The sequence below is a fragment of the Coregonus clupeaformis genome, chromosome 37 (genome assembly GCF_020615455.1).
Source record: "Coregonus clupeaformis isolate EN_2021a chromosome 37, ASM2061545v1, whole genome shotgun sequence".
In the NCBI taxonomy this organism is placed as follows: domain Eukaryota; kingdom Metazoa; phylum Chordata; class Actinopteri; order Salmoniformes; family Salmonidae; genus Coregonus; species Coregonus clupeaformis.
The window spans coordinates 33,272,110-33,292,526 of record NC_059228.1 but is presented as its reverse complement, the minus strand read 5'-3'; the positions used below and the strand labels follow the sequence as shown (position 1 = coordinate 33,292,526).

General features: G+C 44.3%; 1 protein-coding gene across 1 annotated transcript; it reads left to right on the top strand.

The window, feature by feature from the left end:
* Positions 1-2,864: 2,864 nt before the first annotated feature.
* LOC123482744 (rho guanine nucleotide exchange factor 37-like) lies at positions 2,865-19,910 on the top strand. Its single transcript, XM_045211452.1, has 15 exons — positions 2,865-3,064; positions 3,434-3,511; positions 4,365-4,445; positions 5,034-5,425; positions 5,813-5,942; positions 6,994-7,141; positions 7,327-7,526; positions 7,678-7,808; positions 8,527-8,631; positions 9,079-9,192; positions 9,398-9,715; positions 9,952-10,080; positions 11,307-11,502; positions 11,866-12,077; positions 16,888-19,910. The coding sequence occupies exons 4-15, from the start codon at positions 5,045-5,047 to the stop codon at positions 17,092-17,094; spliced, it is 2,271 nt and encodes a 756-aa protein (XP_045067387.1). The 5' UTR covers positions 2,865-3,064; positions 3,434-3,511; positions 4,365-4,445; positions 5,034-5,044; the 3' UTR covers positions 17,095-19,910.
* Positions 19,911-20,417: the final 507 nt, after the last annotated feature.

The window sequence follows — 20,417 nt, the reverse complement described above, 5'->3', positions numbered from 1 at the left end:
TCTTTCCATTTTTTAATAATGGATTTAATGGTGCTCTGTGGGATGTTCAAAGTTTCTGATATTTTTTTAGAACCCAACCCTGATCTGTACTTCTCCACAACTTTGTCCCTGACCTGTTTGGAGAGCTCCTTGGTCTTCGTGGTGCTGCTTGCTTGGTGGTGCCCCTTGCTTAGTGGTGTTGCAGACTCTGGGGCCTTTCAGAACAGGTGTATATATACTGAGATCATGTGACACTTAGATTGCACACAGGTGGACTTTATTTAACTAATTATGTGACTTCTGAAGGTAATTGGTTGCACCAGATCTTATTTAGGGGCTTCATAGCAAAGAGGGTGAATACATATACACACACCACTTTTCCGTTATTGAATTTTTTGAAACAAGTAATTTTTTTCATTTCACTTCACCAATTTGGACTATTTTGTGTATGTCCATTACATGAAATCCAAATAAAAAAAGGGGGATGAATACTTTTGCAAGGCACTGTAGCTCAGGACAGGTTATAGTCAAGACTTAATCAATATTTTGTTTTGTCTCATTTCTTGATATGGATATAGCCTCTGCGTGATGGGGTTGTGCAACGGAAATGGCTATAACAAGCCTACACACAGAGTGGAATTCGCAAATACAACAGTCAAAATGCCTAATATAAGGCCTACAGTCCGTGTTCCCAAATACTGGAAAAAGTGTGATTCATTAGGTTACATGATCACCACAGTAGTCCCACGCGGCTATAAAGACAAATTATGCAATTATATGGTCATTAAATAACATGGCATATTTAGATAGTGTGATAGGCCTAGCCTAAATCATATTTACTTTCTATTTTGCAGCTCAGGAGGTTATTCTAGACTCTGTCTTTATAGTATAATTATCACACAAATCATTTGCTGAAGGCCCAAGCCTATACTACGCATCTACTGGTATAACGTCATTATCGAATGCCGTTCTAAAACAAGCTCTAGACTTTTATTTTGGAAATGAAACCGGAAGCTGCAAAGCAACTCTAACGTCTGGGCTAGAGTTGCTTGATTGACTAGCTACGTTCGGTTCATGTCCTTTGCAGATGCCACATTCCTGACAAAAGTTTGTATGTATAAAAAATATCTGTAAAGGGAGATGTAAAGTAAAAATTGAACATGTAGATCGGAGAGGTTGAGGGTAGAGGAAGTTCAGGAGTAAAAACAAACAAAACAGAATTCTTGTCAAATTGACTGTGTCCATAAAATGTATATAGTATGTATAAGCTGGAAGTAGAGGCCTAAAGCATTGTTGTTCACTACTTTACTCCAATTAGGGAAGGGGTGGTGGGGTTGGAAAGTAATAAAGGGAAATATATATTTTTTAAAGAAATGTATATGTGTATATATATATTTATTTGCGAGAAGAAAAAAAACATATGGGGGATTGGAAGTGATGCAGACAATTACATTGATGGAAGTTACAATCTATCTGCAATATTAAAGCTGATCTACCCCCTAAAAAAAAGTATTTTAAAAAAATGTTCATTCATAGCGTACATTTACAGATCTAATCTAATGGTTACGTTTAATGTTTCACGCATGGCTTTTCTTAAGATGATAACAATTTACATATGGATTTTCTTATGATACTAACGATATGTACATTCAACCTTTTGGCAGCTATCTGGCTCCATAGTGTAAGGCCCTGTTCGAGATTATCAAACCCGTAATGTATAACGGGTGAATTGTGACTGACTGATCTACAAATAATAATGAGTAGTTTATGATAATTCATGATGCCAGGTTTTTTGTAGATCAGTCAGTCTGCAGTCGCCTGCACTGTTGGCTGCAATGTCGAACACACCAAATGGCTCCCGATGTTTTACCACGCGATGCCGCTTCCTAGTGTACAGGCCGTAGGTTAGTAAAAGGGCTCCACCCCTAGGGTTCAGATCATTTTGGAATCTTGTTTTTTAGGCCAAGGACATTTTTTAGCAGGGAAGAAATTACCACTAGATGTCCGCATAGTACAGGCTTCTGCCATCAACCTACTGAAATTGGGGCACATATAGATTAGGTCAAGTTTCAACTTTATTTACCAGGCGAAATCAATACATTGGAAAAGTTACTGACCCGACATCTAAAAAAGAAAAACAATAGTCTACTATGCACTGCACTGAGGTGACGCCAGATTAGACTGGCGAACCTGTTCTTAGAAAAGGGACATGTAATTGAGGGTTCAAAGAAGTACAACAAGAAGATAATTATGATGTGACGAGTGGAGGATGTTTACTAGTCTGAAACATATTTTTATCCCCCAGTCATTAGGACCCACCAATCGGCCATGCAGTATCCTGCTATCCCTGGAATAGAAGTGTCCAGCCCTGTGTATGGAAATAGCAAGTTATTTATGTTGCCTGTTGTAAAATGTTTTGTGAACAGTAGACAATTTTGTGAAATGAAATACTCAAGTAAAAAATTAGTTATTGTCACGGATATAGTTTTTAAAAATGAAAAACTACAAGTCATCATAATGATGACTCAACTGGTAATGAATCCAGTTCTGTAGCATTCCTTCTTAGCCGAATTCCAATGTTATCAACTCAGACGTCATGTCTGAATGTTTCACATTCGTACGGAATCAACTAGTTCAAAAGTAGTATCCTCAATACTTATGTATTCCTTGTTGCCCCTGAAATATTTGTGTCAGTTAGTTGAACTGTTCCTCTGTGAATATCTGACAAATTCCATTACCCTCAAGATAAACATTTACTGTAAACTATGCGTTGCACTGACGTGACGTCAGCCTGGACTGGCCAACCTGTTCTTAGAAAAGGGACATGTGATTGAGGATTTGAAGAAGAACAACAAGACGTCAAGGTGCGCGTGTGTTTAGTGACAGTGCCGCCTCAGGAGACTAACATCTACACTCTATAAAGCTATGTGATCTCTATTAAATATTGCAATTTTTTTATTATTAAAATATTATTTCATCCCCTTGGATAAGGGAAACTTTGAGTTCTCTGTTTGCGCACTGACCTTGTAGTTGGAGCACCACATCTTGTGCTCGAGGAGAAGCTGCTGTTGCTTCAAAGCCAAAGGTCTGTTTCTCTGATCTATATTTAATGTGACTAACTAAGTATCGAACTAGGCTATTACTTATTGCACTGTGTTGTAATGAAACATCATACCGTTTCCAATCTATCACTGATCTATGTACACTTTTGTAAAATAAATTGTGAATTTATTAGAGCCAGTCTACTGCTGTAATAATTATACTGCTACAGGCTACTACTGTACTACATCTAGTACAATCTGTAGAGTTAGTAGGCTAGTAGTAGGCCCACCGTACTACTACAATATTCTACTGTACGTTGAACTGGGCCATGACCTACAGTAAGAAAGGAAGATAATTATGATGTGAAGAGTGGAGGATGTTTACTAGTCTGAAACATATTTTTATCCCCCAGGCATTAGATTCCACCCATCCGCCATGCAGTTTCCTGCTATCCCTGGAATCCAAGTGTCCACCCCTCTGTATGGAAAGAGTAAGTTATTTATGTTGCTTGTTGTTAAATGTTTTGTGAACAGTAGACCATTTTGTGAAATGAAATACTCAAGTAAAAAAAAAATTATTGTCACAGATATCGTTTTTTATTTAAAACGACATGTCATCATAATGATGACTCAGCTGGTAATGAATCCAGTTCTGCAGCATTCCTTAGCCCAATTCCAATGTCATCAACTCAGATATCACGTCTGAATGTTTCACATTCCTACGGTATCAACCAGTTAAAAAGTAGTATCCTCAATACTTATTTGTTCCTTGTTGCCCCTGAAATATGTGTCAGTTAGTTGATTTGTTCCTCTGTAAGTATCTGACAAATTCCATTACCCTCAAGATAAACATTTTACTGTAAACTCCATATGATTTTGTTGTCTTGTGCTGAGACATCCACACAAAGGACACGTCTAAATTATTACCCATGGAAAATCATTACAATTACCTGGGCGGCAATTGCCATTGAATTCCCTTGGAGCTTTTGTTTCCTGTGAGAAAACATCAGTCAGCGTGGTGCTGTGTCTCCACTGGCGGGCCAGCCTGTTTTTTTAAATCGGGGCCAGCCAACGAGCTTCTGCCTGAGCAGGCATCACTTCCTTTTTACAGGCTGCTGCATTCAATCAGCAGATTCAGGACAGAGAGAGGCTGTGCCTTCTCTGGCCTCCACACTGCTATAGCCTATCACCTCCTCCCTGCCTCCACCCTTTCCCCCTAACAAACAGCCCAGCTGACCCTCCCATCCCCCCACAAGCCTCCACTCACACACCCATGCCACATGAAGCCTAGCTCTTAGTGAGTGAGTGGAAAAAGTTACATCAGTCTTTCTGTGTGTTGGCCAGGCACTCGACTGCATCAGTAGTAGCAGCACACTCCACTGGCCCACAAGCTGAGCAGCGTCTGATCCCAGTCCTCTACTCAAGGTATTGATGTGCTTTAATGTTTTCTGCTGTCACTCACTGAGAACCTTCTATTTTCAGCCTGAGGTGAAGTTGTTGTTGCTCGGTGCTACTATTCTTTTTAATTTGATTTTTAAACTAGTCATCCAGAGACCTGGGTTGTTATGGTGTTGTCCTTTTTATCCACCTCATTAATTTACATGTTTATTATGACTCATTAGATACAGATAACTTTGTTTTGGTAACTTTTGTTCAGTTGTAAATCACAGCCAAGCCACACTTAAAAGTACAATTAATGCTGAAGTCACTGCCGGTGACTGTCCCTCCACATGTTTTTAGTCACTATTCCTATGGCATAATGAGTCAAACACAGCATCTGCATTTTAAACAGCTAAACATTATTACATTTGATTGAAATCTGCTAAAAAGTTAAATAGCTTCAGCGGCAACAGCTTTTTAAGAGTAGGACCATCTCGTTTGAACACATGGTGTCTCCTCATGTCACCTATAAGCCATTCAACCCCACTATAATAACCCTGCCACGGGCTGCTACTGCTGGGTGGGATATAGACATCAGGCTCACATGGAGCGAACCCCCTTTTTCTCCAACAGACAGACCCAGCATGGAGAGCCCCTTGACGGCAGAGTCAGCTCCCCCAACCCCAGCTCCCCGAAACCATACTCCTTCTCCAAGTCCCAGAGCTGAGGCCCAAGAGGTCAGAATGGAGGAGAAAGAGGGAACAGTGGAGGAGGGTGAGACAGCGGACACAGAGGAGGACTCTATATATCTCTCTCTATCAGAGGTGTCAGTGTTTGTGGAGGAGCCAGCAGAGGATGCATCAGAGAAGGCTGTGGCTGAAGAGGCTGCGGCCGAGGAGAGGGCTGAGAGAGAGGCTCAGAGGCAGCTCCTGGCCACAGAGGAGCTGGTCTACACAGAGAGGAACTACCTGAGACTCCTCCAGGTCTGCACCTGCACCATCAGGAGCAACCTGCAGAAACACCAGGTACTGTACTGCACCGCTGCATAGGGCTAGGAGGGTTTCCTGAACATGGGAGAACTCTGGGCCCTACTGGGTCTTCCTCTCTAAGGAATGGTTATCTTGAAGCACCATGCTTTATTTCCTTTCACGTCTCTGAAGGTTTTTCAATGACCATATAATCGAATGTCTTTGATTACAAGGCCGCGCTGAAAACGGGTGTCTCGTAAAAACAGGATGGAATCCCATTTTATGGGGTGGAAGACAGGCCTGTCTATGCATCAGCCAGTGGTAATGATGGAGGGGCTAATGTAATTGTATGTGGGAGAGAGGAGGAGGGGATAGTTTAGTGGTAGGTGACTGATGCCCTTTGTTGAGCATTTAAGTCAGTCTATACCTTCTCCTCCACCACAGCCTCAGCTGACTAACCTGGACAGCATGTTCCTGTACATAGAGGAGGTGATCGACGTGTCAGGCCGCCTCCTCAGCCTCCTGGACCAGAAGCAATTGACGCCCCATGATCCTCTCTTCCTGGAGACTCTATGTAAGTAGTAAGAATATTGCAGTGCTGTATCAGGACAGTTCCCTTGGCTGGGCTATTCACACCTCCCATATATACACCATCACACCTTGTGATTCTCACTCCCAGGTAGCTACTAATATATATTCACACCTGCACTACCACACCTGCTAATCCTACGGGGGCTATCATGAATAGGCTCATGTCCACCCCCTCTGTTTCACAGGGCTATTGATACCAGCTGCTTGTCATGATGTGTTCTACATGGCTGTGTGTATTAAAGTCCTATGAGCACATTTCCCACCATGGTGTTAGACAACACTTACACATACAGTCCCCCTTTGCAGTCAAGCTGCTTGGATGGGTCAGCTAGATAATGAAAAACTAAAACTCCCTCTCTGTGGCAACCATGTTAGCCCTGCTATATTTCATTGTGGAGCAAACAACAGTGCCAAGTTCCTTTTTTCCATTATTTAGTTGACCTTGCTCAGCACCTGGACTGCTAGGTGTCTCCATTATTTAGTTGACCTTGCTCAGCACCTGGACTGCTAGGTGTTTCCATGATTTAGTTGACCTTGCTCAGCACCTGGACTGCTAGGTGTTTCTGCTAGGTGTCTCCATTATTAAGTTGACCTTGCTCAGCACCTGGACTGCTAGGTGTTTCCATGATTTAGTTGACCTTGCTCAGCACCTGGACTGCTAGGTGTTTCCATGATTTAGTTGACCTTGCTCAGCACCTGGACTGCTAGTTGTTTCCATGATTTAGTTGACCTTGCTCAACACCTGGACTGCTAGATGTTTCTGCTAGGTGTCTCCATTATTTAGTTGACCTTGCTCAGCACCTGGACTGCTAGGTGTTCAAACATTGATCTGTCCTGCAGAGATCAAACCTGCAAGAATGACTAGAGAGACTCTGAAAAAGATATTCAGTACACAACAGCAACAAAATGAAACGCCTTTATATAGTCAGTTGTATCACCTTAGCAACGTTCCATGGGACGGATAAAGGACAACACGGGAGGCATACATGTACATTTATATCACATCATGAATACTTGATTCATATTCCCTTCAGGTGAGGCCTTCCTCAGTCTATCAACAGACATAGAGTCGGCGTACAAGGAGTACCTGGCCAACTACAACAACGTCACAGCGCTAGAGAACAGCTACAAGCAGAAAGAAGCCCTGTGGACTGAGATAGTGAAAGTCATCAAGTCCTCAGCGTATGTTCATATCTCCCTCTCTGCATTCCTGTTCCTACCATTGTTTGTCTCTAATGTCTCATTGAGATCCACTACTAAAACTGGCCTTGATATCACACCCCATCTCTATTGTGTTATGAACTTCCATGTACAGTTTTCTCACTACAAGTCCAGGAAGTATGACAAAGTGAGACTGTTGTGTACAGGCCAGAGGTGAATGCTGCCTCTCTGAGCTTCTTCCTGGTGATGCCAGTCCAGAGGATCGCCCGCTACCCTCTTCTCTTCCAGACCGTCATGAAACACACAGAGCCTGGGCACCCAGCCTACTCTCTCCTGGAGCAGACTGCCCACACCGCCATAGCCCTCAACTGCAGGATCAACGAGTACAAACGCTTCAGGGAAGTCGGTGAGAACATGAGCTAGCTATCACCATCTAGTAATCATTCCCTGTGATTGGTTCTAGTGTTCAGACAGGGATGAGGAATTGATAGATTGGGGACCTTGCCTTCACTTATTCCTGAACACCCATATTAGAATTTGTTGTCTTGTCGTCACAGCCGACAAATACAAGAAGACGGAGACCCTGACGATAAGGGATAAGATGAATCGACTGAACAGCCACAGCATCGCAAAGAAGACTGCCAGACTGAGTCAGTTCATCAAACATGAGACGGGGATTGCACCAAAGGTAAGGTTCTGTCTGTGCCTGTCCTTGTTAAGATCACTCAGCCATAAAATGAAGCTACACTTTCTACAGGGAATGGAAACTGAGGTGAGAGAACAAATTATATGACTAGTGTTTACCTGCTGTATTCAAACCTTGCTTCACACCTCTGAGGAGCATTTGTTAGATAAAGTATGTAGAGAGTCGTTGAATACAATGACTCATGCTATTGTGGAGGAATCTCACATGGTTATGAGTATTCCCTTGTGGACATTTTTAGACATATTATTCATCAAGTCACAAACTGAAGCTCTGGGTCTCTTTTTAGCAATGGATGGTAGAACTACTAGAATGTTCTTATTTTAATCTCTGTAAAGATTTGTTGAATTTGCTGTTAAAGGGATACTTTGGGAGTTTGGCAATGAGGCCCTTTATCTACTTCCCCATATTCAGATTAATTGTAGATACTATTGTTGTCTGTGTATCCAGTATGAAGGAAGTTAGAGGTAGTTTCTAGAGCCAATGCTAACTACCATGCTAACAGATACCGATAGACTTCCAGTCATTGCGCTAACGCTAGTTAACATTGGCTCCCGAAACTACCTCTAACTTCCTTCCTACTGGACACAGAGACATACAAATGGTATCCATGAGTTCATCTGACTCTGGGGAAGTAGATAAATGGCCTCGTTGCCAAACTCCCCAAATATCCCTTTAATAACTTCCCTCTGTTCAATTCCAGCTGGTAGATGAAGAGTTTGATGCCTTGGAGGGCTTTTTCTATCTCCTTGAAAATGGTATCACCGTGCTACATGAAAATGTGGAGACATATCTAGACCATCTACAGGTGAGCTTTTGTTGACCCTAGCCTTTTGCTATGGAGACCAGAGTAAGATCACCATGACAACACTGGAATCACTTTGTTTATGTGTGGCTTTCCACTCAACATATAATTAGTGCACAATCCCTTAGCATTCACTTCTGGCTTGGCATCCTCTTCTCACTAAATAATGGGCTACAGCTCTGATCTGATGGATTTTCTTTTTCCAGTGGTGAGCAGTTGACAATTTAGAGGCAATGTAACTGTAAGAAAATCAGTTTAAAGTATTCAGCCTGCTACTCATTGCCCCACCTAATATGTGAATGCAGTCCCTCCCTACTGCCAACAACCACAGGCAGCACTGTCGCTCATAAACCATGCATTACTGACCACTGCCACACAGATTTGGGTTTACGTTTCCCCGTGTCTAATTCTAGTTCATGTTGAAACTTTCCTTCCATCGTTATATTCCAGAGGTTTCTCAGCTATCGACCGGAGGAGTTTGATCTTGACATGGACAGTGAGAAGCCTGTTATATGCTACAAGGAAATCACAACAGCACTGAGACAATGGATACTTCCTACATTTGTAAGTTAAGCTACAGTACCATTTTGTTATGTTATAAAAATAGGCATCAGAAAAAAAGAATTATGCATATGGACGTGTTTCACTTTCCCTCTTGTCAGCCCCGTCCTTCACGTTTCAGATTACACTGTCTGTGCCTCACACTTTTATCTCCCCTCCCCTCCTCCCCCCACTCATCCCTCTATCACAATCCCCCCCCTCTCTCCAGGAGAAGAGGATGAGGACTTTGGTCCACAAGCCTCTCTGTGCCCTAAAAGAGCTCCTGGCGGGGCCTCGTAACCTGATCAGTAAGCGTCTGGACAAGCTGCTAGACTACGAGCTGATCGAAGAGAAGCCCAGTCTGAGCTACGATGAGCAGGCGGTGGCTAACACCTATAAGACCATCAACACCCTGCTCCTCAACGAGCTGCCCCAGTTCAACGGCCTGGCCCTCACCCTGCTCTGGGGCATGCTGGGGGCCTTCAGCTGCCTGCACAAGGACCTGGCTGCAGACATGGAGCAGCTCTTCCAGGGATTCACCCAACAGGTACACAATAATACAGTACTGGAGTTGAGGGGATGACTAGCATGTTTGTTGTGTGGATACAGACAAATGCCTATTTTCTCTATGATCCTAATGGCTACATTAGCTAAGTAGCAGGTTGCTCATGTATTTGTTACTACATTTAGAATGAGATTTTATGGGAGCTATACCTAAAGCAGAGATGCAGTTGAGGTTGACTATTTTTCTCATCTTATTTTGTTTAACATGTCTTTTTTCAGCTCCCTCCCGGTTCCCTGGAGCCTAATGCATTCTGGGAGTGGGCGGAGTGTTCGGTGCTGGAGGGTGCGAGGAGGCTGGAGAGTCTGTGTTGGAATGTGAAGGACCAACTCAATGATTCCATTGTCCAGGTCAGTCTCAGCAGAAGCTGCACTATAATCTGTTGTTTGGTGGCGATGGGACTTGTCGGGTAACATTGCCAGTGTGTGTACACATCTACAGCCCCACAGGACTTGTTGTCAAATAGCAGCAGGATGATTCATACTGTCAATGTTATTATGCCGCTTTATGTGTTTGTAATAACCTGAATTGGATCATGATAGCTATTTCTACAAGCCTTGGGGTTGTGGTGTTACCTGTTGAGGGTTCTGAGAAAGGTGGTCACCTGAAGGTACTGTAACTAAACACAAGCCTTTTGTCAAAACTAACACACTAGAACACGTCATGTCACAACATGAACCTGTATTTCCTGTAATAAATACTGGAAATTCCATTACCTTTTTCCCCAAGTCAGAACAGAAACCACCATTCATTTTGCTTGGTCATAATACAGCAATAACCTTACTCTAGCCACCTCATGGCTCCTATCATCACCACACCACTACTCATTACTTTAACTGATGAGAATGTGAAGCTGCCGAGAGGAGAGGGGAGAGAGATGGTGTAGTTTAATCTTCCAGACTAACCTAGACATCTCACAGTCCATGTTATAAGCTGTACTTTATGTCTGTCTGTCTGCAGTGTGCAGGAGCAGCTCTCCTGGCTGTAGGCCTCACAGAACCGATGAACAGCATCCCAAATGGCACCCTATTCCCTATATAGTTCACCAGCCCTGCTCAGAAGTAGTGCACTATATAGGGAATAGGGTGCCATTTGGGACATTACCAGAGAGGGTAGCTATATGATAGTAATGAGACTCAGCCTGTCAGGTCTACAGGAATACATGACAGCACTAGGGAGGATGGGCAGCTCATCTGTGGCTAGAGAGAAACATCTACAGTACTAGAAAGAAACAGGATCGCTTCATTAGCTACTCTTAGATGACATAGTGAAGCCATTTAAACTCTAGAAGTCACCCTGGGTGGAAGCTAAGCAGGTGAACACCAGTGATGATGAACATGGCGAATGACTAGCTGTCAAAGCCATTGCTCTACTATGTTCCTGATGGTTCCCTATCGGTTCCAATAACTCTACCAGGGTCGTGTTAATTAGGGCACACCGTAGCAAAACGTTTAATAACCTTTTGCAACTGAAAGTAAAACATTGACATTTCTTATTGAACAAATGCAGGTCATCCCTCCCTATTTCAGTCTTCTCTTCCATTTGGTGTGTAATGAACACAACGCTGTCCTCCCAGCCTCTCAGCCCTGGCTCCCAGAATCGTCTGAAGGTCCTGACAGACAAGCACGGCTCAGGGAAGATCTACCAGCTGACAGGCCATGTGGTGGGGACCAGAGACCTGGACCTGAGCCTGAACAGAGGAGAGCTGGTGGCCATCATCAGTGAGATGGACACACGGGGGGACAAACGACGCTGGCTGGTCGACGCTGGGGGTAAGACCGCCAAAACATCTTGCCTTTTCACAAGAGGGGCTTATCTTTAAAATGGCAAACAGCTTTACTTTCTAAAAGGAAAGTCAGTCCTTTGGTCTGTCAATGTAGCAGTGAATACCAAACTAAAATGAGTAGAATGCCGCTTCAGCCACCACCAGTTAAAGTGGAGACATCTAATGGTTGTTTACTGTTACTGCTGCCTGGTTACCTTTTTTTAATTCTAAGACAGTGAGATATATCAATCCAAATAGATTTGATTAATTATAGGATAACATGTGGTTTATATATGGTACATCTCATCAGCTTATAATTACTTATGAATTCATGTCTTCCAATCATCTACACCAATCCCCCTGTGTCCAGGTCCAAGAGGATACGTCCCCTCCTCCAAGTTGGTGCGTTACCACCAGGTAACCATGGACCCTCCCCCGTCCCCTCATCTGACAGTCACTACCATGGATTGCGCTGGGGGGGTCAGAAGATACTCCTACCACCCTGACGTCAGGCGACTCTCCTACACCCCTGATACACCCCAGCCCCAGCTCGTGAGGGCTATGTCCGTTCCCTGCTTCCAGGTCAGTGACACTCTGTTCGGGGGGCAAATGAGCTGCTTGCCCTTGTCAGCAGTGTTGAAATGCAGAGCGCCCCAAACCTTCTCCTGAGTGCTTTATCCATTTATTTGTTTTAGTCCTTCAAACATCATCATACATTGTTGGAGTCTCTCTCTCACACACGCACGCACACATGCACGTGGAGGAAGTGTTGAGGCACATAATTGTATCTGGGTTCGGTCTGTCTGTGTGGCTGAGCTGTCGAAATACACCTCTCCTGGTTGTTAAAGTGAGTGATTCTCCTTGTGACCTTTGGGAGGCATTTATCATACTCTTCAAGCCAGCCCTCTTCATGCACCGCTGGCAGTATGATCACTAATCATCCTGCTAAGGCTTTGATTCTTCAACTTGGGTGGTCCATTTTAGTCTGTTCTTTCTGTCCAACGTCCTTGCCATGGCTGAGTATGTGTCAGAGCAGAGGAGACCAGGGTTGGGCTCAATTCAGAATTCCAATTGAATGCTTACATTTGTATTGAATTTGAATTGAAGCAGTAAACAGGACACATAATTACAATTTGAATGAAAGGAAATATAATTGAATTCAGTAAAATTCTATGAAATTCAAATGCATCTTCTATATTAGGTGTAGTCTATACAAATATACACTGAGTGTACAAAACATTAGGAACACCTGCTCTTTTCATGACAGACTGACCAGGTGTATCCAGGTGAAAGCTATGATCCCTTATTGATGTCACCTGTTAAATCCACTTCAATCAGTCTAGATGAAGAGACAGGTAAAAAAAGAAAGATTTTTAAGCCTTGAGACAATTGAGACATGGTTTGGGTATGTGTGCCATTCAGAGGGTGAATGGGCAAGACAAAAGATTTAAGAGCCTTTGAACAGGGTATGGTAGTAGGTGCCAGGCGCACCGGTTTGTGTGTCAAGAACTGCAACGCTGCTGGGTTTTTCACGCACAACAGTTTCCTGTGTGTATCAAGAATGGTCCAACACCCAAAGGACATCCAGCCAATTTGACACAACTGTGGGAAGCATTGGAGTCAACATGGGCCAGTATCCCTGTGGAACGCTTTCGACACCTTGTAGAGTCCATGCCCTGAAGAATTTAGGCTGTTATGAGGGCAAAAGGGAGTGCAAGTCAATATTAGGAAGATGTTCCTAGTGTTTGGTATACTCTGTGTATAACTTAGGGTCTAATATAACTGCATTGTTTGTTGAGAAAATATTATTGGCTATTCTAAGCACTAAGGTTAAAAGAGTAATGGGGGAATTCCGACCTGAGTGAAGCGTGCGTAAATGGAACGTAATTCCAGTTTTATGCCATCTTCTACTCATATTCTGACCTTGAACCTAAGCATGACAACATCATGCTATTCACCGCTATTCATTTGGGGTGGAGATCTAAGAAATGAAGTTTTGGCGGAGGTGTGTCTACAGATACGCTGTATTCTGACCTTGAATAAATGCCGTAATAATTCCACCACCTTTACATGTGAGGAAACCATGAATAAGGTCGAGCGAACCTACAGGTTCCAAGTGGAAAAAGCATCTACTTTCTTTTTATTTATTTATAGAAAAGTGATATATTCTTTGGTATCTGGAAGTGTGACCTGTCGGAATCAATGAAACTCATCTTCTATGACGGAGTGGAATTTCTTTGAATTGCACTGAATTAAATTATACTTCCTGTCACTCAAACTCAAATCAAAGATTGTCTATTATATTGACAAGATAGTCAAGTGACCGCTCTACCAATAGAAATACATGTCTTCAAAGATGGAAGGCAGGCAGGAGGAAGCAAGATCAGGCTGGACCATTCTAGCCAATGAGAGGGCAGTTACGTGTGTGAACAACAGGCCATAGAGATGGATGACTCACCTTTGTATCTGTGTCATTATCGCGTCTGTGATGGCATGGCAACGCCAGTGAGGCTATCTCAGTTTTAAAGTAGTATATTGTATTCTTCATTGGCTGATTTGCTCCCAACAATAGGAATCCCCACCCAGTTGTCAATAAGTGCATCGATGATGTCGTCCCCACAGTGACCGTACGTACATACCCCAACCAGAAGCCATGGATTACAGGAAACATCCGCACTGAGCTAAAGGGTAGAGCTGCCGCTTTCAAGGAACGGGACTCTAACCCGGACGCTTATAAGAAATCCCGCTATGACCTCCGACGAACCATCAAACAGGCAAAGAGTCAATACAGGTCTAAGATTGAATCGTACTACACTGGCTCTGACGCTCGTCGGATGTGGCAGGGCTTGAAAACTATTACAGACTACAAAGGGAAGCACAGCCGCGAGCTGCCCAGTGACACAAGCCTACCAGACGAGCTAAACCACTTCTATGCTCGCTTCGAGGCAAGCAACACTGAAGCATGCATGAGAGCACCAGCTGTTCCGGATGACTATGTGATCACGCTCTCCGTAGCCGATGTGAGTAAGACTTTTAAGCAGGTCAACATTCACAAGGCCGCAGGGCCAGACGGATTACCAGGACGTGTACTCCGAGCATGTGCTGACCAACTGGCAAGTGTCTTCACTGACATTTTCAACATGTCCCTGACTGAGTCTGTAATACCAACATGTTTCAAGCAGACCACCATAGTCCCCGTGCCCAAGGACTCCTAAGATAACCTGCCTAAATGACTACCGACCCGTAGCACTGACGTCTGTAGCCATGAAGTGCTTTGAAAGGCTTGTCATGGCTCACATCAACAGCATTATCCCAGAAACCCTAGACCCACTCCAATTTGCATACCGCCCCAACAGATCCACAGATGATGCAATCTCTATTGCACTCCACACTGCCCTTTCCCACCTGGACAAGAGGAACACCTACGTGAGAATGCTATTCATTGACTACAGCTCAGCATTCAACACCATAGTGCCCTCTAAGCTCATCACTACGCTAAGGATCCTGGGACTAAACACCTCCCTCTGCAACTGGATCCGGGACTTCCTGACGGGCCGCCCCCAGGTGGTAAGGGTAGGTAACAACACATCTGCCACACTGATCCTCAACACGGGGGCCCCTCAGGGTGCGTGCTCAGTCCCCTCCTGTACTCTCTGTTCACCCATGACTGCATGGCCAGGCACGACTCCAACACCATCATTAAGTTTGCCGACGACACAACAGTGGTAGGCCTGATCACCGACAACGATGAGACAGCCTATAGGGAGGAGGTCAGAGATCTGGCCGTGTGGTGCCAGGACAACAACCTCTCCCTCAACGTGACCAAGACAGAGGAGATGATTGTGGACTACAGGAAAAAAAAGAGGACTGAGCACGCCCCCATTCTCATCGACGGGGCTGTAGTGGAACAGGTTGAGAGCTTCAAGTTCCTTGGTGTCCACATCACCAACGAACTATCATGGTCCAAACACACCAAGACAGTCGTGAAGAGGGCACGACAAAGCCTATTCCCCATTAGGAGACTAAAAAGATTTGGCATGGGTCCTCAGATCCTCAAAAAATTCTACAGCTGCACCATCGAGAGCATCCTGACTGGTTGCATCACCGCCTGGTATAGCAACTGCTTGGCCTCCGACCGCAAGGCACTACAGAGGGTAGTGCGTACGGCCCAGTACATCACTGGGGCAAAGCTTCCTGCCATCCAGGACCTCTATACCAGGCGGTGTCAGAGGAAGGCCCTCAAAATTGTCAAAGACTCCAGCCACCCTAGTCATAGACTGTTCTCTCTGCTACCGCACGGCAAGCGGTACCGGAGTGCCAAGTCTAGGTCCAAAAGACTTCTCAACAGCTTCTACCCCCAAGCCATAAGACTCCTGAACAGCTAATCATGGCTACCCGGACTATTTGCACTGCCCCCCCCACCCCATCCTTTTTACGCTGCTGCTACTCTGTTAAGTATTTATGCATAGTCACTTTAACTCTACCCACATGTACATATTACCTCAACTACCTCAACTAGCCGGTGCCCCGCACATTGACTCTGCAACGGTACCCCCCTGTATATATAGCCTCCCTAATGTCACTTTATTTTACTTCTGCTCTTTTTTTTTTCTCAACACTTTTTTTGTTGTTTTATTTTTACTTTTTTTGTTTAAAATAAATGCACTGTTGGTTAAGGGCTGTAAGTAAGCATTTCACTGTAATGTCTGCACCTGTTGTATTCGGCGCATGTGACCAATAAAATTTGATTTGATTTGATTTGACTACTTTAAAATGGTGGAAGCCCTCAACGACAATGTCCATGCTAAAACACATTATAGCCGTGATGAGTCCTCTATCTCTGACAACAGGCACAACTCAGATATAGTCAAAAAATCTATATATGGTGCCGAAATCCCATGTGCGTCCACTTATATCCATGCATTCGTAACAACCTAACCATTGCTAAACTTATTTTTGATCAAGTAAATCTCACACGTAGCAAATTAGCAATAACATTTCGACACCTCCATAAAGAAATTCCTCATTAGCTTATTTCTGCTTATTTTCATAAAACCTCTCACTTCGCTTCATCCTCTCTGTTTAAATACAAATTCTACATCCTGTGTGGTGTGACCAATTCGAATTCTGAATTGAGCCCAACCCTGGAGGAGACTGTTGGTGATTAGTAGTCCACTACCATCACAGGCCACATGGCAGCGCCATTAAGCTGCACTTACATGCCCTGCTGATAGACAACTTTCTCAAGTTATGTTGTCCAGAGGTGAGCTGTGTTTTCTAATGCCATTGATCAGACCACCAAGCTAAATACAATCAATCTCTAGGGCATCATGCTCATTAATAAAGCCTTGTTTGCTCTGTCTGTTCTCTGACCTCTGCGGTGTCGTTGCAGGTGTTTGCAGGCTATGACTTCAGGGCGAGGAGCAGTCACGAGGTCTCTCTGAGGGCGGGGGAACCAATCAGAGTCCTGGAACCCCATGACAAGAAGGGTAGCTGTGACTGGAGCCTGGTGGAGGTGCGGGGGCAGAGGGGTTACGTGCCCTCCAACTACCTGGCAGTGATGCCCACATCCACGACGCCCACCGCCACCTACCGCTAGGGTTGCCCCCTACTGCGGGCATTTGCATGTAGAGTGCTCCAAGCCCTCAACTGCAGCTCTTGTTTAAATATGTAAGTGGGAGGCCGCTTCCATCACCAGGAACCAGGGGTGCAACGCTGCTTTTTCCTGGAGAGACTGACTGACTGACTGACAGGCAGGTAGAAATGCCTCCGCACACTAGAGCATAGCAGGCAGTCCATCAAGCTTATCTGTCTGTCTGGATTTCTCACTCATTCACTCTCTCACACACACACACACACAAACTCACACACAAACTCACACACACACACACATACGCTATGTAGTCTGGGTGCTGGCAGTTAAACAGATGGAAATATGTACAAACTCCATTTTGATGTACCACTAGCACCGTCAGGTGACTTGGCCACTGACGTTGACAGTAATGCAGTTTATGCTCAGGCAAAATAGTTTTCTGATTTCTAGGAAGAATGAGGTCGGCAAACCTTAATGCTAGGTTACATGATAAAATAAGGAGAGAGAGTGGATAAGAGAACTTGTTAAAATGGATGAAGTGGAGCTAGTTTGATTCCAGGCATCAAATGGCAGCAAAGGTGTGTTACTAAAGCAATTCCATCATTAGGTTGATATGGCTTTAATAAGACAGTTGTTGTACTGCAGCTAGCAGGGCCTTCTCATTGGTCCAAATATCAGGGCAGAGTGAGAAAACAAGACATTACCTGGTGCTGTATCTGGGCTGACTGGACTAGACAGGCATAACTGTCTTCTCTCAGCTGGCCACAAGGGGGTGTACCACACCTGCGCTCACCTAACAGATGTCTGTAGGCTTTACCTTTTAGCATCTTCATTATTAGCTCAGTCGGTAGTGATGCTAATCTTCTGGTGGATGTCACACAACCTAAACACGTTCATATCTTAACCGTGTGGTCTTATCATTCATTTGACTGTCAAGATCTACTTCATAATATGATCTAAATAGAATGTTTGCTCTGTAAGCCCGCCGTCAAGATTAGCTGTCCTGTTTTTTAAATTGTATTTATTTAATTTATTTAACACAGCAGGACCCTGTGTCAGGCTTTTTATATGAAGGATGAAATCGCTCAGTGTTGCCAAAAAAACGTTTGAAAGGGAGCACAGCTCTGTCAGTGCAGCAGTGTCATTATGTCGATTGCTACAGAATAGTCACTGTGCCCTGGGTAATACAGCACTCAAGCTGGGTATGCAGGTCTTCAGATAGTCACCGCTATTTTACCATGTTGGCTCAGAACAGGATTTGTATGAGGCTCTAAGATGGTGCAGTTTCTAAATTGTAGATATATTTGAAGGAAAGGCCACAGATAGTGGCGGTCTATATGACAGTTATAATAACAGAGCTTTCACTGTGAGCACCAGAATGGAGCGTAATCAAGTGTAAATGGATTTTAATGTTGTACTTAACCAAACTACTGGGTGACACGTGTCGTCCTCCATATGACGTTTAAACGTGTGGCGTATTGGTGTTTGTGGACGTCCCTGCGTCAGCTAAGGACGGGTTGTCACCAGGACTGTGATGCAGTAACTCCCTGCAGCTACCACTAACCCTAGCATGACAGAAACCTACGCAGCTCTAAAAATAAACGTTCTCTCATTCAATGGTTCTATAAATAGCCCACTGTCGGTATAGGATCTTCTGTTGGACCCTTGCCCCCCCCCTGTTGGCCACTGTTGGAACAGCAGTTGTTTTCCTCCAGCTACCTCCTCTGGGTGGTACATTGCATAACCGCTACTGTTATACTACCTCTCTACAGTGTTTCTGGGCTGCTCCTGGCATAATGCCATAGGGGAGTATACAGAAAGCAATTAGATTGGTTTTACTTTTCGTCATAGATAATTGGGCTCCTGATTGTGAGGGTAATCCAGTGCTTTAAGCAGGCAGGGCTGAAACAAGGCATCCATGTTGTTTCTGTCAGCCTCCGGCTCCAGTCAGAGTGTAGATCAGCTGCTACACAATAACACTGTCTGTTTATCTGGCTGTAGCCTCATATTTATGTGCTGGGCAGAATTTATTGTCCAATCAGGGGGGCACTATGGCAGGGCAGTCAAGAGAGAGAGCATCTGGGTGCCGGGGGGCATTTTTCCTGGAAGAGTCTTCCCCCCCCTGATTTGGGAGGAAGAGTTGAAGCACATTGTATGTGATAGGGGCTGATCCATCCAAGCTGCTCTAGGCTGGCCACAGAAATAGCAGAAGTGGGCCTGTCCTGGGTGCTTTAAGCCAGGGCTGTATTTGTTAACCATTTGGCAAAGTTCCTGATGCCTTGGCTTCTTTAAGGCCCTGTCAGCTGATCTCTCTGGCACAACCAATTTAGTTTTAACAATGGCTCATCCCCTGTACTGCTGGACTAGAATGGGAAAGTCTCCCCTGGCTTGTAGCTAATGACTGGAGTTTAGAAGGTAGTAGTGAGACTGAGGCGTGGACGGTGCAGGGTAGGGATGCACGTGACACTGCCCCCATGCAGCCAGGAAGCCCCTTTCTCCTGAGGTTCCCCTCGGGGACCTGGGGAGAGAGCCACTGACATGGTACGATCACCTCACCGTCCTCTGGCTGAGTGTGAGTGTCAGTCGTGGAACAGAGTGTGAGTGAGCCACAGCAGTCAAGCTGAACAGATCTCCTAGTTGTCAGGGGGATTGACTTCGCTAAAAATTCACAAAAATCTACAACATCAGTTGCTTATTGCTTTCTCCTTCATCCTTCCAGACCTTCTGAATAAGACATACATAGAGATGGAACACTGATACATACAGTACCAGTCAAAAGTTTGGACACACCTACTCATTCAAGGGTTTTTCTTTATTTTTACAGTTTTCTACATTTTAGAATAATAGTGAAGACATCAAAACTATGAAATAACACATATGGACTCATGTAGTAACCAAAAAAGTGTTAAACAAATCAAAATATATTTTAGATTCTTCAAAGTAGCGACCCTTTCCCTTGATGACAGCTTTGCACACTCTTGGCATTCTCTCAACCCTTTTCATGAGCAATGCTTTTCCAACAGTCTTGAAGGAGTTCCCACATATGCTGAGCACTTGTTGCCTGCTTTTCTTTCACTCTGCGGTCTGACTCATCCCAAACCATCTCAATTGGGTTGAGGTCGGGTGATTGTGGAGGCCAGGTCATCTGATGCAGCACTCCATCACTCTCCTTCTTGGTCAAATAGCCCTTACACAGCCTGGAGGTGTGTTTTGGGTCATTGTCCTGTTGAAAAACAAATGATGGGTGCAAACCAGATGGGATGTCGTATTGCTGCAGAATCCTTTGGTAACCATGCTGGTTAAGTGTGCCTTGAATTCTAAATAAATCC

Coding starts and splice junctions, on each gene's coding strand:
- LOC123482744 (XM_045211452.1), top strand. CDS start 5,045: ATGGAGAGCCCCTTGACGGCAGAGTCAGCTCCCCCAACCCCAGCTCCC. Junction 7,809..8,526: donor AGACGGGGATTGCACCAAAG/GTAAGGTTCTGT, acceptor GTTCAATTCCAG/CTGGTAGATGAAGAGTTTGA. Junction 8,632..9,078: donor CATATCTAGACCATCTACAG/GTGAGCTTTTGT, acceptor GTTATATTCCAG/AGGTTTCTCAGCTATCGACC.